The sequence below is a fragment of the Mugil cephalus genome, chromosome 14, assembly GCF_022458985.1.
Source record: "Mugil cephalus isolate CIBA_MC_2020 chromosome 14, CIBA_Mcephalus_1.1, whole genome shotgun sequence".
NCBI classification, from domain to species: domain Eukaryota; kingdom Metazoa; phylum Chordata; class Actinopteri; order Mugiliformes; family Mugilidae; genus Mugil; species Mugil cephalus.
Genome location: NC_061783.1, coordinates 19,901,656 through 19,927,064, shown reverse-complemented (window position 1 = coordinate 19,927,064; position 25,409 = coordinate 19,901,656). Strand labels below are relative to the sequence as shown.

At 40.3% G+C, this 25,409-nt stretch overlaps 4 protein-coding genes across 5 annotated transcripts in view; 1 reads left to right on the top strand and 3 right to left on the bottom strand.

The window, feature by feature from the left end:
* Positions 1-156: 156 nt before the first annotated feature.
* On the bottom strand, positions 157-4,191 carry LOC125019506 (tapasin-like). Its single transcript, XM_047604317.1, has 8 exons — positions 4,011-4,191; positions 3,317-3,502; positions 2,963-3,211; positions 2,520-2,879; positions 2,072-2,395; positions 1,613-1,714; positions 1,362-1,384; positions 157-1,239 (listed from the first exon to the last, which is right to left on the bottom strand). The coding sequence occupies exons 1-8, from the start codon at positions 4,069-4,071 to the stop codon at positions 1,228-1,230; spliced, it is 1,317 nt and encodes a 438-aa protein (XP_047460273.1). The 5' UTR covers positions 4,072-4,191; the 3' UTR covers positions 157-1,227.
* Positions 4,192-5,706: 1,515 nt separating this feature from the next.
* On the bottom strand, positions 5,707-16,511 carry LOC125019488 (probable C-mannosyltransferase DPY19L4). The gene is made up of 19 exons (XM_047604294.1): positions 16,119-16,511; positions 15,500-15,661; positions 14,466-14,590; positions 14,286-14,376; positions 14,084-14,205; positions 13,816-13,961; positions 13,049-13,172; positions 12,818-12,952; positions 12,249-12,380; positions 12,054-12,155; positions 11,899-11,972; positions 10,912-11,070; positions 9,885-10,004; positions 9,683-9,803; positions 9,550-9,606; positions 9,386-9,468; positions 9,175-9,307; positions 8,842-9,000; positions 5,707-7,497 (listed from the first exon to the last, which is right to left on the bottom strand). Exons 1-19 carry the CDS (start codon positions 16,216-16,218, stop codon positions 7,333-7,335), a joined length of 2,310 nt encoding a protein of 769 aa, XP_047460250.1. The 5' UTR covers positions 16,219-16,511; the 3' UTR covers positions 5,707-7,332.
* A 748-nt stretch (positions 16,512-17,259) lies between these two features.
* Positions 17,260-20,662, top strand: LOC125019516 (hepatic lectin-like). Of its 2 annotated transcripts, XM_047604333.1 has the most exons (7): positions 17,260-17,408; positions 17,510-17,584; positions 19,595-19,708; positions 19,804-19,842; positions 20,004-20,155; positions 20,238-20,362; positions 20,465-20,662. In XM_047604333.1, the coding sequence occupies exons 2-7, from the start codon at positions 17,557-17,559 to the stop codon at positions 20,643-20,645; spliced, it is 639 nt and encodes a 212-aa protein (XP_047460289.1). In that variant the 5' UTR covers positions 17,260-17,408; positions 17,510-17,556; the 3' UTR covers positions 20,646-20,662. The 2 variants fall into 2 exon arrangements, with proteins under 2 accessions (XP_047460289.1, XP_047460292.1); XM_047604336.1 differs by lacking the exon at positions 17,260-17,408 and having other exon boundaries at positions 17,422-17,584.
* Positions 20,663-21,297: 635 nt separating this feature from the next.
* The window catches only part of LOC125020293 (zinc finger MYM-type protein 4-like), a 24,147-nt gene continuing 20,035 nt past the window's right edge, over positions 21,298-25,409 (bottom strand). Inside the window, exons 29-37 of the mRNA XM_047605645.1 lie at positions 25,155-25,281; positions 25,029-25,058; positions 24,944-24,972; positions 24,703-24,856; positions 23,911-24,062; positions 23,266-23,380; positions 22,488-22,730; positions 22,277-22,406; positions 21,298-21,493 (exon numbers count right to left, since the gene is read on the bottom strand). Of these exons, the coding sequence (XP_047461601.1) occupies positions 21,298-21,493; positions 22,277-22,406; positions 22,488-22,730; positions 23,266-23,380; positions 23,911-24,062; positions 24,703-24,856; positions 24,944-24,972; positions 25,029-25,058; positions 25,155-25,281 (1,176 nt within the window). The remainder of the gene's footprint in view (positions 21,494-22,276; positions 22,407-22,487; positions 22,731-23,265; positions 23,381-23,910; positions 24,063-24,702; positions 24,857-24,943; positions 24,973-25,028; positions 25,059-25,154; positions 25,282-25,409) is intronic.

The window sequence follows — 25,409 nt, the reverse complement described above, 5'->3', positions numbered from 1 at the left end:
TTATAAATCAGTTTTGAGTTCATGCAATTTAAAATGAGTGCTGAAGTTAACACATACGGTTCATGCCCCATAAAAGGTTAAATACAATTCACCCAGACGGATTCTCGTACTGAATTCTAGGGTAGGTAATTGTGTATAAATACATAAACACACAACTACATTTATAGTTGTATTCCACAGGACTGTACATTATTTATATATCATGTTTAATTGCTCATGCGTACATGATGCAGCAAACAACAGCAAGTCTGCAGCTGACAATGGACACTTTTGTGCAAAGTTGAACTTGTATTTCAAGGGTGTTTGATGGATGGGATGTGATAGAGTTGGGGAGAGATCTAAATTCCTCCTTGGTATATTTTGCTCAGCCACTAATCTACATAATTTGCTCCTCTACCTGTCGTTGTCTTTATGCATTATGCATGTTTATGCATTAGCTCTTTATTTTAATGTTTTACTACCTATTTTATGTGATATATTTATATATATATTGATTTTTATTATTATTATATTTAATTCCTCTCATTAATTTATTATATAAAGCCATATGTCAGGAAATGTTTTTGTAAAATATTATTATATATTATATCTCATTTTATTATGTCTCAATTTATGTGAATCTGCTGCAAAATTTAGTTGGTTTTACTCTGAAAGGACAAATGGAAATCCCTCTTTCTCATTAGTGTCAACAGGTTAAATTTACCAGAAACCATAAACACTGTAGCAGCTTAATGTTTCATTCATCCAAAACTGTATGATGTGCTATTTAAGTTTGTTATCTGCAGTGATATACACATTTTCCTCCTTATTTTCCTGGCATAAATGTATATGTGACACATGAATAAACAAACAAATTGGGAGCAGCATGTCTCGGGGTTGAGTTCGTAAGGTTGCACAGAGAGGAAGTGTCGCCAAATTAAAGCTCTGATTTCAACAAATTATCATTTACAAATTTCTTTCACTTTTCCAGTGTGTGTGTGCAGCAACAGCTGCTGTATATCACCATAAAAAAGTAAGACTCAAGGAATATCACAACATCTTCACACTGAGCCACATGTCCATTCCCAGAGAGAAAGCTTGAATGTAGCTGAGTCCAAACAGGAATGCAGTCTGGATTTCCCTGGACACACATGGAAGTAAGTGTCTACAGGAACAGGCGGGCAGCCACTTCTTAAATCTCACCCAGGGTTCAGTGTCTCGCAAACACACAGCTGACCATTTTCATCGTTACTTCTCTTTCTGTGACGGGAACAAGAAGACATCAGCTCAGAGGTGATAAAAAAAAGGCGTCTAGAAATATGTAACATGAATATAAACACACTCAGAGTTTTCTGTCTTAGTAGTCAGAAACACGGCATTACCTTTTCCTGTATATCCGCTTCATCTGAGCCCATAAGCAATGAAATAAAACAGAAAAAGTCAGATACAGAAACAATAAAAGTAATCTTACAGGCTTGTTTATGTTTTTTACTACATATTTTTTTTTAATTTTATTCAGAGGGTAAGAACGTACCCAGCTTCATTGCAGAAAGTCATCACATGGCAGCATTTAATTAATAAATTAGGAAACTATTGTTGGAAAACTAGTTACTGCGTCTGATTTCTTTGCTACCTGAGCTGGTGAAGGTCCACGACACAAACTTGATGAGGCCGTAGAGTACGAGCGCCACGCCAACCATAGCCATGGAGTCCTCGATGGAGGGACTACTGAACCCTGAAAAGAAAGAACGATAATGATAATAATTTAACATCTAACTGCTTTCCAATCGTCTGAGTCCCATCTTTATGTTAACATGGATGAAAATATTTATTTTGGAACAGGATTTTCTCAGTTTAAGCATGAAGTCTAATTAAAACAAAGTTTGCAGGACCGGAGTTGCATGTTTTTACCGCTGCGTATCAAAATAATGAAAATCCAGCAGCTACACGTGTTCATTTTTCATAGAACTTTCTTAACATATAAACATATATTCAGAAAAACATCTCACAGTATCTAGTTCTTCTCTCTTCTCTATTTCATCCGGTACAATGTGCAATAAGAAGCACTTTAACAAACTCCCTTCCACATTACCGATGAGGTTGAGGGTCACACTGGTCCGCCGTGTCCCCCCGGGATGGACGGCCACGCAGGTGACCTCCCCTCTTCTGCCCAGGTCCAGTTTAGACGTGTCCAGCTCCAGCCGGGTGGTCTGGCCGTAGGTGCCGTCCCAGGCCTGCCGGTGGCCCGTGACGCTGCCTGATCCTAAGGGGATAATTTTCCCGTCGGCACCTTTAAACTCCCAGCTCAGCTCCAGGGTTAAGGGGGCGAAGCCGGACGCTTCACACTGGATGTTCAAGGTCTGACCCGGGACAGTGAGGGGCAGAGTGGAGGGGTGGATAGAGAGAGACGGGGGCTCTGGGTAGAGGAGGAGATAAAAAATAAGAAAAATGTGAAAAGAGTGATGGCTTACTGTTATTTTTGCACATTTCTTTAGAAAAAACAGAGAGTAGATGATGATTAAGTAAAAGGATTCCCTCACCTACGATCTCGAGATCTATTGCCACCTGAGCCACCAGGTAGGGCAGGAACACCGTGCAGATATACGTCCCGGAGTGACGCACTTCGGCCTCCTGCAGGATCAGCGACGCGTTTCCCTTCTCGTGCAAAGCCTCGAAGTCCAGCGTGGCCCCTTTCTCCTGCGTGTCGGCCAGGCGGTCCGTCTTGCCGTCGTAGGCCAGGACGAGTCGCCCGTGGCCCTTGAACTGGTAGCGCCACTCCACAGCGAAACCTTTCCCGGACAGAGGAGAGGACGGGTCGGCCCAGAAGCCGCAGTCCAGCAGCACCGGCTCCCCGAGTCTGGACTGAACCGACATCGTTTTACTGGTCACGCTCAGGACCACTGAGGACACAGACGCAGACTGTGAGGTAAATCAGCCGCTCAGACACAATCAACCTTTCTGTAAACACGTTTTATTCTCCCACCATTCTGCTCTTTGGATCCTGTAGGAGCACGCGTGACCGTAGTTACGCCCAGTGGTTCCTTGAGGCTCTGGAGAGCAACTGAAAACCAGTCGGCCTGCAGGTACACGGGGCTGAAGGCTGACTCTGTGAGGGAGAAGACCCACTTGAGGCTGGAGGGATGCGGCAGGAAGGGGTTCATCTCGCAGCGGGGATTCTCGACGGAGCCTCTGGGAGGGTTGAGGGAGCGGTGGCAGAGAGTGGCAGCCGGGTCTGAGGAGACAGGAGTCATGGTAGCACATAGATGACATTATCAGACCCTCACTTTACTAATGCACACTACAAACAACACACTAATACTGATCAACGTGAACTAACCGGTGATGAGGTAGATTCTGTCAGGGCTGATGTCGGATGGAGACTTGCGTCTCTCTGTGCTCTGTGGGTCAGTCCTGATGTGAAGTAGTGATTTCTCCTGGCTCGTTGCTGCGGTCAAGCCTCCACCTCGAACTGCTTTCTCCTGCACAAACCAGCACTCCAACACCGGACAGCCGCCGCTGCAGGCTTCAGCAAACATTTATTTTACTTATACACTATTTATGATCTCATTTAGGCCATAAAATGTATTTGTCTTCTTAATCATGACAATTTCTAAGTAAACTGAAAATTGTCTGATGGTGTGATTAAGCATTTTAGCCACGAGGGGGCGGAGTACAACCTATAAACGTTTCTCACCAAACTCCTTTTATATATATGTAGTTTTAAATCCACCCAGGTTAAAGTTACATTTATATAAGGATATTAGTCTAATCGAGATGTTTGGCCACGTATGTGACCCTAATGCTAAATTCGGCTATGTTCTCACAAAGCAGAGGTATTATTATTACTATATAGCAGAGGTACTAATTTTAAAGTTATGTTTGAATTTCATCAAGCGGTTTCACTATGAGGGGAGTTTTTTTACCCGTTTTTTGTGACTTCCGCGAATCCGCAAAACATCTTGCATCTAATAAACTATATGGTGTGCATACAATATATTCGCGCTTTGCATATTGGCTAAACATTCGCCTACCTTGGATGAGGCAGGAAACAGCGACCAGGGTCAGTTTATAAAATTTGGTAAAGTTCTTCATGGTTGTCTATAATCAGTCTGTTTGCAGGTTCTCTTCTGTGCTGTCAGACACAGCACCAAGCAGATGGTTCGGTGTCACCCTGCAAACCCAGCGTTAGTTTTTAGTTTCACTTTCACCAAATCCAGCGCAGTTAAACGCTTAAATTCCGGGTTATACTTTCAAAATAATATGAAAATATATCAACTGTTTGGGGACATAGAAATACATTTATATTTGAAAACTCTTAAGATAACTCTTTCACCTGGACCAGAATTATTTATTTATTTTTGCTTAAATTGAAGTATATAAACTGAGTCAAGAGTAGAGCGACTGTTTAATGAAACAGTTGCACGAGACTTTGCGGATACGTCCAGCGCGTCATCAACAACACGCACTGTTGCTATGGTAACTACCACACACAAGTGGGACGTTGATGTTGTTCCCGCTGCCGTTAGTGAGTCAGTTGGTCACAACAGTCACTGGAAGAGGAGCACGTCAAGCTAAACATGTAGGTGGTAGATGACTGTGAGAAAAAAAATAAAATAATAATAATTTTCATGTGGAAATATTTTTATTGCAGCCCAGCGTATTACTCTACTCCCACAGCAAGGAAACATCAAATCAAAGTTTAATTTTGGTTAACGTCTGTACCGGTAGTACAGAGCAGATCGTGCGGGACCGGAAGTCGTGCGCAGAAACAAAATAAAACATCCGGTTAATTTTAAAAATAATAATAAATATTTTTCTGCGGTAACTTGCCCTTACTTCATGAGTCGCCATAATTGTCGTTCAAAAAGCCTCAGAATGCCACGTTTTTACCTCAAATTTTCAAAAACTTTGCACCGCCCTCAAGGTTTTTTGAATTTTTCTGAATACATGATGTTGAAATGGCATGTTTGTTTTTATTTCTATCAGTTTTTGTATTTGGCTGTATACGTTTATATTCTTCACTAAAGGAAAAACAGGATAGGGAGGAAAAGGCTGAATTCATTCTTCAATTTTAAAATAGGATTCATTTGCAAATCATTTAGGATGAGGGTGATGTTCTCTGATAACAAACAAAACAAATAAACTTATTCAAAAGTCATAATGATGATGTTTTTGCTCCTTAAGACTCCGAAAATGGCAAAGGAAATGACCTCCTCACCGGACTGGCCCCAACCCTATTCATTTTCTTAAATAACAACAGCCTTGTTAATATAAATTACCAATGCTAATATTTAAAATATACCCTGTAATTTCTGATTTTCCACTGTCAATATTAAATCTGAAATTACTAGGCACCTTTTTACTTCACAAATTACATTAGGATCATTGCCAGTCCTTTCAAGAATCAAATCGGTTGATTGAAAACGGTTAAAAAAATAAAATACTCAGAAGGAGAAGCACCAGATCCGCACATTTGATCAATTGCTGACTTCTTTGAGCTACATGTGTATTTATTGTTGGATATTTTAATGTACAGTATAGAAAACATCCAGTTAATTATTATTTTTTTGTCAATATCCTATGTTTGCAGGTGAATAACAAGTACTAACGTTTCTCTTCACAGTGGTGTGAAGAAGTATTTGTACTTAAATGCAGTACTCGAGTAAAGTATCTTGACGTCAGACAGGAGTGAATACCTGAATGTTGAAAGGACCACATGCAATAATGTATTTATCAACTCACGCTCACTTTTAATTTCCATCAGAATTCAAATACCCACCACATGTTTTGCAGAGGAGAGGTTTGTTATTTGCATGATAGCACCAGGAGGAATTCACCACCGAATACTGAAGGTAAGAACTAGTGGAGAGGAAACAGTCTGGAAATGAGAGTGGAGTAAAGACATGAGCCTCGGAAACAGACGCCCTACGTATCTACAGCCCAGTTTAGTTCAGTCACTTGTACACAGAGCAGAGCCAGTCATGAAGTGAAGCCACAACTTCCACAGCTTCAAACGGATTCAACAGCTGATCTCAGAGCTCGGGAGAAACACAGTCGGCTGAGCTCCTTCCACGTCCCTTTTCACATCAGATCACACAACGAGCAGCACACAGACAGACAGTTTTCTTATTACAGCAAAGCATAAAAAAAGGCCACAATCCCTTAAACAGACGAAACAAAAGGCAGAAGGTGACGGAAAGCGAGAGCAGGTAATGTACGCTCCTCTTTAGAGTGCTTAAAAATAATCAGTAACCTGATATTCATTTTCTATCCAAATAATTTTCTTCAAATCAAACCATTTCAGGAAGTGGAGGTTGTAACTGTGACCGTAAATACTTGTTCCTCTTTAAGTTGACCAGACTAACCCGTAACAAAAACACATCTTGAAGGAGCATCATCCTGCTGAAAGACGCCGCCGTCATCAGGGAATACCATTCACGTTAAAGGGCGTACGTGGTCCACATGAATAGGAGGAGGCAAGATCTTCGAGCAGCACACATGCAAAAAGAGCTACAGTTTTGTAGATGCTCTGACCCGGTGTAGCCATCAAAATGTGTCTCCTTCCACTTGTCCAGTTTTGCAACTTTGAGGGTTTATGTTTACATTATTCAGTTAACCTGGTCATAATGTTTTGGCTGATGAAATCAATATGTCAAGATTACAACAAAGAGTCCACAGACACACTGTGGTGGTGGTGATGATGTGCGTCACGCTACCTAAATGCTAATGTTAGCATGCTAACTAGCACGCATAAACAGCCCCGTTAACTCGCTCAGTTTTGCATCTTTAGCATATTAGCATATTAGCATGCAAACACTGGCGTTAACTCACCAGGGGCTTCAACTCAGGAGATGAGTGACTTACAATTTATCCTGCAGAGTTCAAGGATTATCCAGTTTAATATCTAACGGGATGTTTCACCAAAAAAAAAATCAAAAATCAATCAACTCAAGTTGGCTCTCGAGGAAAAAATCAGTAGATAATTAAAATCATTAGGATCTTTGGGGTTAACATTTGCGGATTCACAGATCAACATTTCCACTAACGGGACTAAAAAAACCTTTTTGTCTAAAGAGTCTCGATTTATCTCGACACAACAATGTTCCCTTTTGTTAAAATGCATCACATCAACAGGAACACATTGGCTTAAAAAAAACTACAGTACACTGATAAATATGGCATATTTCAACTTCAACACGGTCCATATATGTTGATAACGTCCAGTCCTTGTGTTCAGGTCTGAATGTGCAGCTCCTCCACCAGGACGTGAGGCACCGGGCGAATAAAACAAAAAAAAAAAGAGTCAGGAGCCGGGCTCGAGTCTAACGGGCGGAGAGGAGGCAGAGGCTGAGGTCAGTACTGGAAGGAGATGACGGAGTTCACTTTGTAGACGTGATACGAGCGGTTCCAGAAGACGCGAGTGAAGTAGTTGGTGTAGGGCGAGTAGTTCATCTTGATCTCGTGACAGAAGCGTCCGTGCTTGGAGAAGGAGTAAATCTCTCCTTTGTCGTAAACCACCTGAACGGGACAGAACACAGATCATGAGTGGAACGACTCGAAAATGTTCCACAGACTCTCAGGGAAAAAAAAAACAAAAAACGTCACCATTTCAAACATGTTTATCTTCAGCGTCTCTTTGAGGAAGCAGTGACGACGTGTTATTTATCTGATATGACCACTGTTTTGCAGTAACTAATGATCTAACGTGTTACTATTTCAAAACCAGTAATCAGATCAAAGTAACTTCCTTAAAGTTACATACTTATGAATGAAGGTGTGGCTTGAAGCCATAAAACAGGTGGACAAAGGTGGAAAGTAATGGGACCCTGATTGTTGATATGTACATGTGCGGCAAACACTTGATCATGATGATGCTAACGTTAGCTAATGTCAGTCATCTGAGTGGTTAGTTATGATGTTAAAAATTCAAAATTTATGCTAAAAAGTCAAAGTAGTGAATGTTTTTGCTGAACTGAAATGACAGTTTGTAACGACAGAGCTCAGAGTTACGTTACTGTGAAGTGTTTTTTAATGAAAGGGTTAATGCTGGCTAAGCTTCATGCTGTATTTATGTCACGAATAATTTAACATTATGGAAGGATTATGAATTGAAGACACATTTCCGGACGATTCAGTGATGTTATAGTAAATATCCCAGTATGACACTGAATGGGGTCGAGTACCCATTTCTCAGTAGATTGGCTATATAGATATACGGCCACTATTTTTACAAGTTTTTCTATAAATGTCGCAGATCGTCACTCGGTTATATTTGTGTCTGCCTGACTAATTTTAGCCATGTCGCCCAGTTTGCGGCCAACAAATCGGGGCGATTTGTATTCACTGCCAGTGGTTTGGTTTCACCCAAATGGGGGCGTGGCCTAATTTGCTACTCTCTTCAATATGGCCACCGCAGGCTCCGCCCACTTCGGGCTTCATTTCCAAGGTTCAGAATCCAACGGTCACTGGTTTTCTAGCTGCACTATTTTGAGTTTGTGTTCGCTAAAGACAACAATATTAAGGTTCGCTGTCCACTCTGTGCTGGTCACAAAGTCCTATCTAGCTATACTGATACACAACGTTGAACTTAAAGAAACATTTGGTGAAGCTAACAGAGGAAGTGCTGCAAAAAAAAAAGCAGAGAGCCAGTCTCCCACCACCCAAACAACAAAAGCTGGTGCAAAACCAGTAAGTGGGGGAGAGTTGAAGAAGTTGGTCAGACGGTATGTTGTAGAGGAAATGCTGCCTCTTTAATAAAAATGGTTTTTAGGTTAAAACTGTTAAAAATGCACTTCCAATAAGAATGTAACTAATAAGTACTACTGCTGAGAAGTAACTATAGCAACACTGGTTTCGACTCACATGTCCGTTGGAGATGTCGAGCAGGTCTTTGATCCTGCAGCCCTTAACGTGAGTGAGCTCGTTGCAGATGGACTCCTCGATGATCACATAGTTTGTTTTCTGAGACGTCAGGAGCTTGTAGATGTCCTCTGCAGACCTCATCGCGTACACCTGGTAAGTCTGCGACAAGAGGAAACGAACAAAACAAAAACAGCTGTGTCAATAAACTTGGGTGAAGCACAGGTTAAGATGTCTGATCTTTTATCTATCTTTTTTTTTTATAATGCATGTAAATATCTACACTTGATAGACACTAGAACCGTTTGGTCCCTGTTTGTAAAGATTTCCACTCACGTCTTCAGTCCTCTTCAGTAGATTGACGTCCGTGTACAGCGGTAAACTAGTCACGGCCGAACCCGAACACAGCTTCACGGCTCCTAAGAGCTGAGGGCTGCCTGCGAACACAGCCGCCACCGGAGCCTGGGACCTGGAGGAAGATGGTGCCAGAAATACGAATAAATAAATTAATATATAAAAGCTTGTTGATAAAGATCTGAGGACGCACCTGATCCAGCTGATCAGCTCCACCGTGTCTGGGTCGTAGAACTCCTGCAGCTCTGATAAATCCGCTAAAACACGAGGGCAGTACTGCAACACAGGAGCAGGAGGTAAACAGGACATTTAAGGTGGGTCTAGTGTGATGAGCTTCCAAAGGAAAATGAGTCTCACCTCTCTCCACAAACTGAAGCCAATGATGGTCGGAACAGCTGTGCTCAGGATCAGAGACTGGAGAGTGTGAAAGAGCCCGTATGAGAAAATACCCAAACACTAACGAACCAACGTTAAAGGAGGAGACACTGACCAATACTACAGGGTGGATGGACTTGAGCTTGAGCCACTTAAACACCGTCATCCAGAGGTCTGGAGAACACACACCGAAGGCTGTGAACATGCAGACGTACGGCGTCCATAAATACTTCATCCTGCACGACGTAAGGACCCAGGTCAGGTTAAGGAATTATTATTTTAGAAAACATTAAAAAAATAAATGAAGGAAAGCTTACCCATCAAACAGCAGAGCCAGGCCTCCAAATAACAACGTGTGGAAAACATGATAGATGACCTCGGGCCGCTCTCCCACCCGTCCATCCTCAAGTCTGTGGCTGGTGCTCGTTGGTTGACCGCTGAGGACGAGAGACGCCACGAGTAGAAACGTTAACAGTTAATTAATCAGGAAACTTCCCTGTTTTACTGAGTCTGTGTTCAGGCAGGAACACACCAAACAGTGTGTGTGCACATACAAGGAATCTGGTCACTTGGCTCAACAGCACAAGATAAAGCACTTAAATAAGGTAAGAAAAATAGAAAAGCTGTGCAGCATAAATTAGACTTTCAGAATAAAATAATAAAAGAAGCAGATACAAACAAGTTTTAAAGTTTTAAGTTAACCTAGCCTTATGCTAACCTTATGCTAGCTAGTTATCTAGACTAAAGACTTAAATGAAAAAAAATAGCAGCTGTCATCATATTTGTGTATTTAATTTCACTATTTCTGAGTATTTATCATTTTTCTGAGTAATTTCAAACTTTTAATGGTGATGGATGAACATGGGAGGCTGAGGAGAATTTAAACACAGCTCAGTGACTGATGAGGTGATTGGGCTTCAAAGTATTTTACAGGCTCATTTAAGATATTTAAAGTAAGTAGACGCTGGGATACTTAAATGAGGGTCATGAACACGTTGACAGACGTTGGCAGTAACATTTATAGGCCTGTTAATGGAGAAAATAAGACATTTATTTCATCATCCGCCCCATAGGGTCACAGACTCTCTCTAATATACGTCTCTGTGTGTTACTGGAAAAGGAGGAATCAGGAAAAGCTATTGTCACAGTCTTAAAGGGTGTTATTTTCATTATCAATCATTTTGTATAAAAGGTTAACAAAAGCTGTTAAATATACACTGGAAAAAAAACATAAAGAGGAACCAAACTTCTTTTAAAACCTGAATTCAGGGAGAGTGTGGACTAGTTTCTTAAAATTAGACCGATCCTTTCTCAGACCAGTAAAGTTTGGCACAGGTTTCCCACCTGAGTCTCCTGTAGATGGTCTGCAGGGTGGACAGGAGGCAGACGGTGACAACCAGGAAGTAGAAGGGAAGGACCGAGGCCTGAGTCAACCGCAGGAACAAGTCCTGACTGGGTGTTTGGAAACTCTCTTGGCACAGCAGGAAGTTAGGGACAAAATCACTGAGACAGAAGAAAAGAAAGTTTGAATGGCGTTAGATCTGAAAGCTGCTCACTGATGGAGCGTCCCATTTACTGCAGAGAGCGGAATTCTGGGAATGACGACGTCGGAAAACTAGACGGATGCTTCCATGAAAGCTCCTGTGTGTTCAATATTTTATGGCCTCAATTTATTTTTAAGTGCAGAGTGAAATTATTATTATTTTTTTTTTTTTTAAACTTTGATTAACTAATATCATTCCTATAATGTTAAACAAAATTTAGGCCATTTAAGTCACACAAATTGTAAATTGAACAGATAACTTGAATCATGAGTTTTTTTTACTAGAATTATTTACAGTGATGAAATCTATGAAATCTAAGACCACAACAGGCAGAAATGTATAAAAATATTCAAAACTTTAAATTGTTTAATTTAAATGTAGAAACAACACCATTAATCGCAGTTTGCCACAATGGTTTTTCACACAGTTTTGTTTGTTTTTAGCCGTTATTAGCGCGACATGGTCTTGTAGTTCCAATATAACAAATGAAAAACTAAAATTACACTCCAACAGCATTTAAACATATGTATGTGGAAAAATACTGTCTGTACGACTGATTTAATGCCACAAAAACTAATGAGAAGATCTAATAATTGAATATTACAGGAGCTTCTAATTAGCGTTTACACACGTGGCGGCCATCTTGGAAACTCAACTAAAAATTCCCGACTTCGGGAGGCGCGTTCCAGTTGAAAATTACAACTTTGAACTGGGAAATTCCGACTTCTGAGTACAAATGGAACGCACCATGAGTCCAGGTCGACAACAGGAAACTTTTTCAACTCACGTTGTTGCGTTGAGGCCAAATTTTAATTCGAGGAACTTCAATATGAAGTCGCTCTCATTTACAGGAATAAGTTTCTGTAAATAAAAAGAACCGGTTACTAAACATGTACACTGACACATGCTGTAACAGACAGAGACAGATTCATCTCTATTTACCTTCACCAAATAACTGAAGGTGATGCCAGTGGTGAAGACCAGGTGGAAATGGAGGAAGAGCTTCATCACCCGGGCAACGAGACGACCCATCTTCATCTTTTGCTGGAAGAGAAATACACGTTTTCAGATGTGTTCCTCCGCTTTCAGGTTTATCCACTGACTGAGCTGTGATGTGAGAGGGAGGCCCGACTCCACCTGGAAGTGCCTCGCAAGCACCGAGCCAATCAGGAGGCTGAGCAGCGGCGAGCTGAGCAGGGCCGCGTTCTGAAACTGGAACAGGTAGGCCAGGAACAAGGAGCTGAGGTAGACCTTGTGAATGTCAGCCATCTGTCCGACCCAGAAACACAGAGAAGAGAAGAGACTGAACCTGGAATTTAAGTCTCTACCACACAAATGCATTTAATTAATGAGCCACAACATTATGACCACTGACGGGAGGAGTAAAGAACATTTAAACCATTTTTGTGACAATTTAATGTTCTGCTGGGGAACTTCTGGACCTGGTATTAATTCGTCTGGATGTTACTTAGACATGTAGCACCCACCTAGACCAGACCAGACACCCCCCCACCCCATAGCAATGACACTCCTTGATGGCAGCAGCCACCCCCAAACTGCTTTAGGAACAACTCAAAGAAGAACAGCACAAGGTGTTGCCTCCCAAGCATCTATGGGACGATCCACAGAGGAAGGGGGTCATAATGTTAAGCCTGATCGGTGTAAATGTGGTTGAAGAGCTGTTTGTGTGTGTGTGTGTGTGTTACCTTGCGTGGCGGCACCAGGTCAAAAGAGTCCAGCAGAAACAGACAGAGTCCTTGAATGAAGAGCACGTAGTGACTGTGATCCCAGACCAGGAGGAAGGTGAAGGTGGTGGCACTCATGGTGAGATAGCAGAACATCTACGAAGGGAAAGAAATGTATCAGCGTCAGCGCCACAGCAGAGGGTTGATTTGAATGAATGAATGAATAAATAAATAAATAAATAAATGAAAAACCTCAGTGGCAGAGCTGATGTTGTTGCTCAGGAATCCGGTCAGAGCTGCCACCTGACAGGAGAAGTACGGCAGAGCCCAGTTGTCCCGTAGAGGAATGGCCTGATCCACTTTGGTGGTGTCTGCTCTGTGGGAGAAAATGAAGCAGCTGTTAGCGAGTATCTGCACGCCGAGTTTTTGCCGTGTTTCTTGCACCATTCTCCACAAGTTTTAAGCTCGGCCTCTGCTTTTCTGCCGATTCAGCATGTTGAATCATGTGGGTCGTGAACTGAAAGTTTTGGTTCCCTCCTTAGATGTTTTAAGGTCTTCAACAGGGGGGTTTGCGACCCCTAGGGGTCTGCGGAGGTACTGCAGGGAAATCTTTGGTTGATTAAACATTTTTTATATATATTTGTTTTAGTTTCCCCCACAATTTTTCACTCATTCTACTACTTTTAGCTATGTTTAAAATTAAAACTTGAATCTGTCAATTACTTTCTTTATCTGTCAATGCACCAGTTAGATATGCTTATGTCAGGTATGTTTATGTTTAAGGCAGTGGCACGGCCCCCTTACTGTTTAATATATAACACATAGTGAATACCATTTGGGGATCCTTGGCTTGAAGAATGCTGAAGAAGGTTTAAATGAAGCAGAATAAGCTGCAACAAAACCTAAAAAGTTAACGTCCCCAAATGAGGACGCAGGGTCTCAGGAGGTTAACAGAAATGATCGAATAGCAAAGCAGCACACACACAGATAAACAGTTTTGATGTCAGACGTCCTCTCACCTGTTGATCACGTACCAGGCCACGGCCAGCATGCCGGCCACCCAGGTGCCACTCATCACCCAGCTGCACACAAACAGGGCGGTGACGCAGACCGCCTGGAGGCCGAAAACCGCTCCGATGTAGAAGTAGACGGGTTCCACAAAATCCTGCTTCACCAGAGAAAAAAAAAAAAAAAAAAAACAAGTCGTCAAATTAATACAAAAGGAACAACTGCTCATACAAATTAACTTCAGGCCTCCATGTTATGCGTGTGAAACATAAATCCGACCTGGCCGCCGGTGACTCTGTATATGAAGCTCGTGATGAGCTCTGGATAAAGAGAAAACAGTTCCACAGCGTTGATGGTCTGACCCGAGACGGTCCTGTTGTCTATCGTCAGCTCGTAAAACCCTGGAAAACACACAAATGAAGGAGTGAACCAGAGTTTTATGCTGACGTTTTACAGATCACGCATTCGAGTATAGATGAACCTCGTTCAAAGGATGGTGCCGCCAGCATGTGCTTGTAGTAGTAATAGTAGAGTCCACTCCCTCCCTGGAAGGTGATCTCACGCTCCAGCTCCTGACACACACACACAAACAGGGAACTTTAGAGTCGACAATGTATGTGACTGTAACTGAAGCGAGCTCCTAAAAGTCAGAGTCACCCACCTGTCTGGTGGAAAACCAGAACTTTCTGTCATGGTACGTGGACAGAAACACGGCATACAACATGCCGCAGGCTACAGCTGCCAGGCACCCGAAGAACACCCTGACCAGGCGCTGCAAAAAAACAGCTGACAAGGAGGAAAAAACAATAAACAAATTACTGTTAAATATCTTTATCCTGCTCCATTTACTATCAATTTACTCACATACACTGGTTAAGCACAACAATGTGACCACTGACAGCTGTGTAAGTCTGATTATCTGGTTATACTGGCACCTGTCAGGGTTAGGGCAGCAAGATACTGGGCAACAACATCTGCTACACACTAGCATTACAGCGTCTTAGATAAGGGACAGATCATGATGTCTAGACGACCAGATCAGAGCTTCTCCAAAACTGCACGTGTGGATCGATCCTGGTCCTGAAGGGGTCAGTGGTTATTAAAAGGAAAGGAGGATCCAAGGAAGGAAAAGAATCACAGACAGCGTCATAAGCTCGATGATACGGGTGGACTCCATCAGAGTTTGTTCTCTGAGGCTGTGAACCACGAAGATATGAAAAATGTGTCTGGGTCTCTTGGATTACACAATTATTATTATTATTGACAGGTAAATATAAAGCTTATATACGGAAGAAACTGCATCCCTAGTATTTGATGTACCTCACGCATGTTATTAGTTCTTTCAGGGTTAGAAATACCGCATTACTGCACAGGTCTATGGTGGCCCTGAGCGCTCAATGTACCACAACATATGCAAACACAAAAAAAAAGTGTTTCTAAGAGGATAAAAAAAGTCACAGCCACGCGTGCTGTTGCGCTTCATCTCACTTCCCACTGACCCCGGCTTCAGTGACTTCACGAGTCGCCATGGCAATGGCGAGCATCATGCTCCAGATGCAACCCTCATTCCATCCATTTTTTTTTTTTTTTCCCAGTGTCCTTGGAACAAGATACGATTCACGCACTGAAGTAACTTAACTTACTAGACATCTCACCAGCAGTGGTCTTGTGTATTTATCAATAAATGTGACTTACATGCAGATAAGCGCTTGGGTGTCTTGACAGGTGACTGAGGTCTGCTGGATTCTTCCCGTTCGTGTTTACCGTCTTTATCTTCTTCCTCCTTTTGAGAGGTGTCACCCGATGCCTCGCTGGACACCATCTCCCCATCCTGACCCTCTACAGACTCACCAACATCTGTCAGGACCGGACACAGTCAAGCTGTCACAGTATCTGTTGTTACTGGACTATCAACTATGTGCTGTGTGCGTGTGTATCTGATGGGTTTTCATTAACTGCTGTTCCCAATTTGTGCACTGTTTTAGTCACAGAAGTAGACAGAACACAATACTGAGGCCCAGGAATAAACAGCAAACAGCAATGAGACCAAATTGCTTATTTTTCTTCAATAATTATTATTTTTTAAAGGATAGTTCATTAAATATAAACATTCTCCTAATTTACTCTTTTGCACTAAAACAAATGGGGGAAACTGTTGTTATTTATAAGTTATGTAACTGTCTTAAGGTCGAACTGGGCTGAATGTGGCCCCCAAACTAAATAAACATAGATATGAAAGTTGAAGAACTGAAGGTTTCTGCACTGGAGTCCATCTGGTGCTCAATTAGCTTCCTGCTATGTTAGCTCAACTTACGTTTCCTCTGCAGATCTGGCTCCTTCCGACGCTCTTCTTCATCCTCTTCCTTTTCATTTTCTCCTTTTAGTGTAGTGTTTCGGCGTGTTAACTCAGTCATGACTTGATTAAACTAGTCCTAAAGGAGTTGTCTGCTGTGTTTATGGTGTGGTAGCATGCCAGCTAACCAGCAGGTAGCTCACACAGGATGCCTTTAGATGAAGAGGAAGAAGAAGAAGAAACAGGCGGCAGGTTCACATAAAAACGTCCCTTTTTCCAGAAGATGTTTTCTTTCTTCTTTCTTCTTCAGATGCATGAACAGTGAACAGTGGCTCGGCTGCGGTGTAGAGATGTGGAGATGATGTTGGGGGTGTGGAGGACTCAGCTGCTGAGAGGGGACCGGGACATGCCGGAAGTTGCGGATGAGCGCAAAAAGCAGCGAAGAAGAGTTCAGACCAAACTCCAGTGAAAATCCGTCTAATTTAAGAGAAACATAAGAACACGGGACACCACGTTAAGCAGATGAATAGTTATGTCCAAAACAGTGTTATGATTGGTAGACAAATACTTTCTACTTTTTATTTTTATTTTATTTATTCATTTCTATATATATCAAAAGTTATCAAAAGAAAACATAAAAACATAAAGATATATATAATTCACATTAATAACATCAGTCTTAATTTAGTAGTTTATCTTTTTTATTAATGTATTTATTAATTTATTAAAGTTTTACACGATTAAAATATTGACGTTTTATTTTGTTTGTTAGGTAGTCTATAGAAGCTAATATGTCAAAGGACAAAACGTACAAGTAGTTATTCTTCTAAACATAATTTGTGTATCTTACTGGCAAGGACACCATTTGTAAGACATAAGATATTTGAATATAGTATAGTATAGTATAGTATAGTATAGTATAGTATAGTATAGTATAGTAAAACTAAAAAGTTATTATTATAAGTAAGTAAGTAAGTAAATAAATAAATGCATCTCCACTGGGAAGATTATTTAAAAAGAAAAAAAGAAAAGTTGAGTTGAGTTGAGTCGAAAGACCCAAAATGCTCAAAGAGTCAGATTATGTGCTCACCTGTGTCTAACATTAGTTCTTTTGGTTCTTATTGATTCATCTGTATCACCTGTAAAATCGATCAAACCACTGAAAACTGATATTCATCTATGTGGAAGTAGACTCTAAAAGGCCCTCCCTATCTCAAACAGGAACTTTCAACAAAAAGTTGTGACACATGAAAGCGTCACCCAGTATCCCTTTCTTAAAAACCCAAGGCGTTGAGAGGATAAACATTAATGGTGAGTACTGGTGTTGATCTGTCAAGTCAGATTTTAGTCAGAATAAATAAGAATTTGGGACAAATCGCGTATCAGCAGCTTGTTGTTGTTATTTGTTGCAGAGACAGTTGAACCAACTCTGAAGTCAGGATCTTGAAGCTTCGACACAATGAGACATCAACGGACCAGCATAGAAGGTAACGTTAATATTACAACATTAACAACATTAATGTGGTGGAAAGTCATTGAGACTCTCAGCCAAATCTGAGACTCATCGTCAAACAAACAACAACCAGTGTGAACAAATTTGTTGGTTTATGAAAGTAACATCTACTGTGATATAAGAAAACATCATCTGCATAAAATATGAACACATCAATGTTCATTGAATATGGTTTATTTATGTCTCTTGTTGAAACACAGCGTTTAGATTAGTCAAGGAGAAGACGTCAAAACAGACAAAAGGAGGAAATAACCAGAAAATATCTGATTCACTTTGGGCCAAAATAGCTTACGTTTCCTGTAGATTTCGTGAGGAGCAACCTTTTTTTAACGCACACACGCAAACACATTTTAATTTAATAAATTGTTATTAAAATTACAGCCAAATTTGTTGTTATGTGGCTGTTTTTCTTCCCTTTAACTCCAATAGTCGTGACAGTTTTTTCATATTGAACTAAATTGAAAAAGTTTTATAAACTTAAAGTAAACCATTATTAGATAACACTCTCATTCCATTACTACTTTTATATTTACAAATCAGAATTACATTACTTGTTATAAAATACTGATGATAATGATGATGATGATGATAATAATAATAATAATATTAATATTAATAAATGATGAGTAATTTCTTGTGATTTGTAAAATCAAACTAAAAACTGTCATTCAATGGCAGTTTTAATGACAATTTTGAAACAGTGTAAAATCACATTAAATGGTGAAATTCAAAGGACTATTGTTATAGTTAGCTAGAGAACCTGAATTAATTTAGCAAGTAAAACAGTTGCCAAATAAATTGCTAATAATAAGTTGCTAATAAAAACAACATTTAACCCACTTATGAACCACGGTAGATCTTTAATTTAACTTGAGGAGTTCTTCATTCTCCTTCTGTCCAATCAGATCCAGACAAAACTGGATTAGTAATAAAAGAGCGGGAAAATGAATGAACCAGGAGTCAAATGAACCCAACCAGGTGTTCAGCTAGAAATGAACACCTTTCAACCACACTGACCCAACGCAACACAACCCAGCAATGTGGTAATAATACCACAAATAACCAAGAAATGTGACTAAGCATGAACAACCCAGACATGTGTTTACAGATATAACCCAGCAGGTTTAAGAGGGTGAGTTTTGTCATTTAACTCGTGTCTTTAAATATTACAGTGAAAAAGTCAATGGATTGGAATCCTCTAAACGACCTAAATAAAATAAAATAAATGTCAAATTTCTGGCAAGATGTAAGTTGAATCTGTGTGAAGTTTAGACAAAGTTTAAAAACTCATCATTAGTCATCGAGATGAAACATTAGTGCTCTAAACTTAAAATAGCAGCTGGTATAAATTTAGTTAAATTGATCTTAACTTGGAAATGTGAGTTGAAATAGTGAATGGAACAATGAGTTCATTTAAAAAATTGAAAATAAGTTGTTTGAACTCATACTATCAATTTGAAACAATAAATAGTCGATAGTTATAATTTAGCTTTTTGAGTTAAAGTAGCTGGTGAAGTTTTGTTTCTAATTTTTACCTACTTCAAATGTCAATTAGTACAGAAGAAACAATTTAATATATTTATATTATATTATATATTATATATATATTTATAAGAAATGTATATTATCTTCAGCGGGGGGGGGGGGTCGCAAAATCTTTGGTTGATTAGACATTTTATATATATGTATATATATATATCTTTGTTTTAATTTTCCCCAACAATTTAACAGATATGAAACATATTTGAGTATGTTAGCATGTTTTAATAACAATAATAAAAAAAATTAGGTTTGAACCTGTATTATTTGAATAGCTTAATATTGAATGCAAAAGGATGATAATAATGTATATTTATAAATAGCACTAGTTTAATATAGAAGGTACGGGGGTCCCTACTGAGTCTCTCCATTGGTTTATGTGTCCTTGGCCTTGAAGACTCCTGTCGTGGAGTTGTTCGTTGATTCTCCTCTAAACGTTCACCAGGTGAAGCTCCTGCTTCTCAACAAGTTAAATCAAGCCGAGGGTCAAAGGTCACATGGTCCCTGCTGGTGGTCTGTTTCCTCCTGGCAGCTGCTCTCATCGTCATTTATCGTCTCTGTGAGTTTGTTACGTTTTATTCGTGTAGTTTCACTCCAAGACAAACACTAAACTAAACTAAACTAAACTACTTCTGCTTTTGTTTTGTTTATCAGCTTTCCATGTGTGGAAAACCAACAAATGTCTCCAAACAGGTAAATCTGTAGAATAGTCTCGCTCCGATACTGTTGATGCCTTCCCAAAGAGCATTCATTTTCTCTGATTGTCTTAAATAAATTCACAGGGTTGAGCTTTTAATCAAATAAACGGTGTTTTCTTCCACCTGACTGAAGTCTTTGCTGACGTATTTTCAAAGGCAAGGCATTTCTGAAGTGTGGAGAAGGCTGGGAGCAACATGGAGAACAGTGCTATCACTTCTCTGCCGATAAATTCAGCTGGAACCGGGGCAGAGACGAATGTAGAGGTAGAGGAGGAGACCTGGTGAAGATAGACAGCAGAGAGGAGCAGGTAGAAAACACTGGGAAGCTTCATTTGGTTTCTTCAGCACAAAAAAAAAAAAAAATCTCAGAGAATCATTTTCATTTTCAAGATATTCCTGGAGATGAGACTGAGAGACAAAATGATGGACAAAGAGGACAAGTTCTGGATTGGACTGACGGACTCGGAGACAGAGGGGACATGGTTGTGGGTGGACGGCTCTGCACTGAAGACAAGGTTTGTTTGATTTGTTTTTGTTGTTGTTTGGTTCTTTAAAGTCAGCAGGTTAAAAATCAAAAGTCAGCAGGTTTTGTTTAATCTCTGTTCTTCCACTCTTAGTTTGAGTTTTTGGAGTTCGAGGGAGCCGGACAACTGGAGAAAGGAAGATCCTGATGGAGAGGACTGTGTGAGGATGGGGGAGAGAGGACAAGGTTATGACCTGGAGTGTTGGTTTGATAAATCCTGCAAACTTCATCACAGAAGTATTTGTGAGAAACCAGCAGCAAATGTTTGTGTCTAAAATAAAGTTACGTTTCAAGTTCCTCTCCAGATGTCAGAATAAATAAATGCATAAGTTTAATATTATTTGATAGCGCTGTGGTTGTACATTTGTTCTGCAAAAATAAATAAACTCTTTGAGGAATTTTTATACATGGTTAGTGTGTATTAAACAAGGACTGCTTTTTGACTCTGCTTTTTATTAAAAAATAAAATATATAAATCAAATCGCGAGTCGCAATGTCCAAGAGACTCAAGGGAGACAAAATAAATAGCTTATAAACGTAGCGAACAGTTTAACCCAGCAGTAAACACAAGTTAACCTTTTTACTTTCTCACGATTATGATCTGTAAACTTAGTCCAGTTAGTTTTGTAAACATTTGGCACCAAATGCCCGTAACAACGTAAAGATGGTGCGTTGAGCTTGTTAGAAAACATTATAACACATTTACTGTTACTGTAACTGTTGGAAACATGTTGCTGCAAACCTGGTGCAACTCAATGTTTATTCTCTTTTAGCTTATTTTTTTATCTCCTTCCTCCTTGGCTACAAACAGTGCTTCCTGTGCAGTCTATTGACGGTTTTCGGCTAAATGTAACATCATTTTCGTAGCAAAATGTTCATATTTTTTTCCCCCCCAAACACAAATAATTTGCTCTCTAGCTGCCTTCGTCATTCAGAGTGCAGGTCCACACATGCGCCTTCGTCCGTCTTCTGCAGCTCTCGGACGGCGAGGATTCGTACGATCATGGCTTCCATGGAGGAGGCGTCCAGAGGAGTCGGCGAGAACCACAGATGGCTGCTGGGAACACACCTGCGATCTGGGTGGAGGTAGAACACGTCGCTTCTCTGCCTCACCGAGTCTGGACTACATGCATAGAGAGGAAACATTCAAATAAATCTGATTACTCATCAGCCAGCGATGACAGAGAAGAAAGAGAATCTGTTTTAGTTGCTTATATGTTTGCTTGGATACTACAGTGCTACTTTAAAGTCTTCAACAGGGGGTTCGCGACCCCTAGGGGGCCCATGGAGGTACTACAGGCAGGTCACAAAATATATATATATATATATATATATATTTGCCCATCCTACTATTACGCATATTTGAACCTGTGTACTATTTTTACAATTTAATATTGAATGCAAAATGACAATAATAATGTACATTTATAAATAGCACTAGGCCGAGTTTAATAAAGACCATGAAAAACCTGAAAAATGTTGAAGACCCCTGTTTTAAAGTATTTGCATCCTTCAACGTTTCCGCATAAAAATGGCTTTTCGCACAAATTGTAAGAGCAGATCAAGAGAACCCAATCCACACACATGGAACAGATAATCCACTGATGTTTTTGCATCTTTTTCATCCAGAAATGTAGAAAATAGTTAAAAAACGTGTGTTCTTTCAGTCACAGTTCCTTAAAACTACATATTGTATCTGCGGAAAATGATACGAAGTGAACCAGAAAACTGAATGAAACCAGCAAAGACCTGGACCTCAGCCTTTATACACATGTTCGAATGACAATATGAAAGAGGCACAAATAAGGCAGCAGGCAAACATTAGAGCAAGTTGTGTTCTGTATTTACCAGCTGAATAAACAGAGCAGATGAGTATAAACGAGTAAAAACGTCCAGAGACACTCACCACTTGGAGAGGTAGAACTCGTAAAGTCTGACCGGACAGCGAAGAGGGTTTTGTCTGTTCTCCATCATCTCCAGAAAACTGTCCTCATCCTCGTTTCTCTTACGTCTCTTTGCCGGGACTCCGTCTGCATCTAAAGAACCAACAACAGACACGATTAAGAAAATGCAAAAGCAGATAAACGTGACTGAAACCATTAGAACCAAACTTCTACCCGTCTCGTTTAAGGATGTGGGGGGGTGGAAGCGCAGGAAGGTGGTGTTGGTGTTGTTCTGGTTGGTCCTGGTGCAGAGTTTGAGGTGACTGAAGGAAAGCTGACGGTGCTGCTCCACCGTGGTGAAGCCGAAGTACTTGGAGCAGAAGAAGAGCAGAGTGTTGAGGAGGACGATGGGGGAGTACGCCCCCAGCTGTTTACAGTCCCACAGAAACTCTTCCTCCACTCGGGAGTGGATATAACCTGCAGAGAAAGACTAGGAATGATATACGAATCGATACTGGAATATCGATACTTCTGATACCATATGCTCTAAAATCGATACTTGAGTCATTGGAGATAACGTAGGAAAACAGTGGAAAGTAACTAAACCATTGAGTTGTGGCAACACAACAAACCTTGTGAAACACCTCAGATTAAACTTAAATTTATGATGAGGAAGTTTTCATATTATAGTAGTTTGAAACAGTATTTTCACATATTTTGTATGATTGTGTTTGGTTTTTGTTGTATTAGCTACCCACACTACCTCAATATACTAAAATAAATAAATAAATTACTCTGATATCTTGTATTCTTTATGAAGCTATGATTTGAAATACACTATTTTTCTTTAGGTTTACCAGACACATTAGGGTGTTGGTATCAGCGATACCGATACTACGTTATACCAAATTTAATCAGTATCGGATCGGAAAGGAAATCGATGCTATCGAACATCACTAAGAGAGAGTGAACAGCTGATAAATCTAGACACAAACAGACGATCTCAGCTCACCGCTGGCTGTGACAGGATGTTTCAAATGTCTCAGGATGTTGGTGAACTCTGTGGTGAACCTGCTGTAGACCAGATCACTGAATATGTTCTCAAACCGACCGTTGTCAAACAAATACTAGAAAGAGACGGAAACAAACAAACAAAAAAAAAAACATAGAAAACAGTCAAATTTATTAGTTATTTTAGAGGAAACTATCATGGACGACGCAGAAGTGCAATTCCTCTCATGACCACTAGAGGCTGCCTCTGAAAGTGAGTCAATCCTCGTAGACAAAAACAGTAGAAATAAACATGTTTACAGCCTCTCACAAAAACTGTTACAGTGAATTATACTTTAAATTACGCACACAAATAAGGTTGCTAGCCGTCTGCTTCTGCTTCACTCAAACTCCACGTCTTCTGACTTTTTTTTTCTAATTAGCTAGGAGCTAAGATTGTCGCATAGTCCACAAGAAGCAAGAAATTAGTTCCCGCAATTTGTTCTCGACACATCAACCGGACAGAACTTCATTCTTTTACTCTTGTGTGGCGTCCGACAACTATTCTGTGATTGGTCAGAAACTGGAAGTGGGCGTGGCTAAGTGTAGCTCATTTAATCCTACCCCTTCTCCATTTAACATGTACTCCCTGTATTTCTGATCTGACCTGCTGGATGCTGAGGCAGAGGTGGAAGAGGCCGTCGGGTGAATACGACTCTCCGTCTGGAAGCTTCGCCTCGTGGATGAAGAGACAGAGGCCGTTGCTCAGTTCAGCCGTCGAGCAGCTGAGAACGTCCTCCTTAAACGTCACAGCGTGAGCTAACAGCCGAGAAGAGAAAGGATAAAGTTTTTAGCCACGTTGCTGTTTGTTAGCGCCTCATTCTGTAGCTTTGTCTCTCACATTTTTTTCGCAGAAAGGTAAATAAAGCCAACTATAATTTCACAGAATTTCTTCCTCACTATGATCGTCTGTTACGTTCATGTTAATGTGCATTTAAAGAAATTTAAATTTGTGGGAGAAAATTAACAAAATAAATGAAAAAACGTCTAATCAACCAAAGATTTTGTAACCCCCCTGCAGTACCTCCACGGGCCCCTAGGGGAGCTCTATAAAATAACATTTAATTGGGACACGAAAAGCAAAATGGAAAAAAAAAAGTTTTCTCAGCTGCAATTTTCAAAAGCAACATTGTTTCACACGTAAGAAGATGAGCAAAAATGTTTTTAATTGATAAATGATTTTTAAAAATGATTTTCTGTCAGATGATTGTTAGTCAACCTCAATACAACCCTTGGTTTCAATACAACTGTGCAATCAAGAAGCTTTGAGCCTCCAGATAATCATGGGAAGATGCAATGCAACAACTTTTTACTTTTTACGCTGACTGGAAATGTTTCCAAATGTTCCAAAGTTTATATTAAGTGTAAAAATGGGGAGAAAAACAATAGAAAAACATACAGGAGACGTGGCCCATGTTGGTTTGTGACTCTCTCCACTGGATCCATCTCCTCCAGGCATCAACGCCGCACTGAGTCTCCAGTTTTTGGGGGATTTTGGGCGCGAGGTTCTGAGAAATGCTTCTTTGAGACGTCTCCTCTTCAGATTTATTCAGCTTGTGGACGTAGAGACGCACAGTTCAGGATCACACCTGAGAAACCACAGCGTCTAAACCACCTGGTGTTAGTTTGTTTCTTCTTACCTTGTTTTTGTTGTGGACTTTCCCCACAGCTTGTTGTAACAGAGGAGAGGCGACGCTCTTCATATCCAGAGAGGGAGGTGGAAGCTCAGGTGAAGAGTGGTGGGACGGTCCACGTCTGTGCACAATTAAAACAACTCAGTAAAAATCACTATTTGAAAAACTAAATTAATCTTTATTTGGACTCTACGTCTAAATCTCACACAAATCTCACTCTTTAACGACTCTTGTGCTTCTTCGTCTTCTGTGACATGTTTGTCCTCTCTCTTGTTCCCTTCGGGGTTCATCCGTTCATCCAGGGCTGCGTTCGTCTTCTCAGGGAGGAACATGGGCACGGGCAGCTGTCAGAAAGTTTGGGAAAAGTTTTTTTAACCTCTCATCATTCCAGCCTTTTTTTTTTTTTTTTTTTTTTTAAAAAAAAAAACACCTATTCAGGACATAGACAAAGTAAAGTGAAAGCTGTTCATTA

Excerpts from the sequence above, each read along its gene's own strand:
- LOC125019506 (XM_047604317.1), bottom strand. The coding sequence starts at position 4,071 with ATGAAGAACTTTACCAAATTTTATAAACTGACCCTGGTCGCTGTTTCC. Across the intron at positions 3,212-3,316 it reads CAGAATCTACCTCATCACCG|ACCCGGCTGCCACTCTCTGC; the intron begins GTTAGTTCACGT and ends CTGTCTCCTCAG. Across the intron at positions 1,715-2,071 it reads TGTGACCCTCAACCTCATCG|GGTTCAGTAGTCCCTCCATC; the intron begins GTAATGTGGAAG and ends CTTTCTTTTCAG.
- LOC125019488 (XM_047604294.1), bottom strand. The coding sequence starts at position 16,218 with ATGACTGAGTTAACACGCCGAAACACTACACTAAAAGGAGAAAATGAA. Across the intron at positions 15,662-16,118 it reads GCCAGATCTGCAGAGGAAAC|ATGTTGGTGAGTCTGTAGAG; the intron begins GTAAGTTGAGCT and ends CGGTCCTGACAG. Across the intron at positions 12,156-12,248 it reads TGCTTGCGAGGCACTTCCAG|CAAAAGATGAAGATGGGTCG; the intron begins GTGGAGTCGGGC and ends TTTCTCTTCCAG.
- LOC125019516 (XM_047604333.1), top strand. The coding sequence starts at position 17,557 with ATGAGACATCAACGGACCAGCATAGAAG. Across the intron at positions 19,709-19,803 it reads CATCGTCATTTATCGTCTCT|CTTTCCATGTGTGGAAAACC; the intron begins GTGAGTTTGTTA and ends TTTGTTTATCAG. Across the intron at positions 20,363-20,464 it reads GGCTCTGCACTGAAGACAAG|TTTGAGTTTTTGGAGTTCGA; the intron begins GTTTGTTTGATT and ends TTCCACTCTTAG.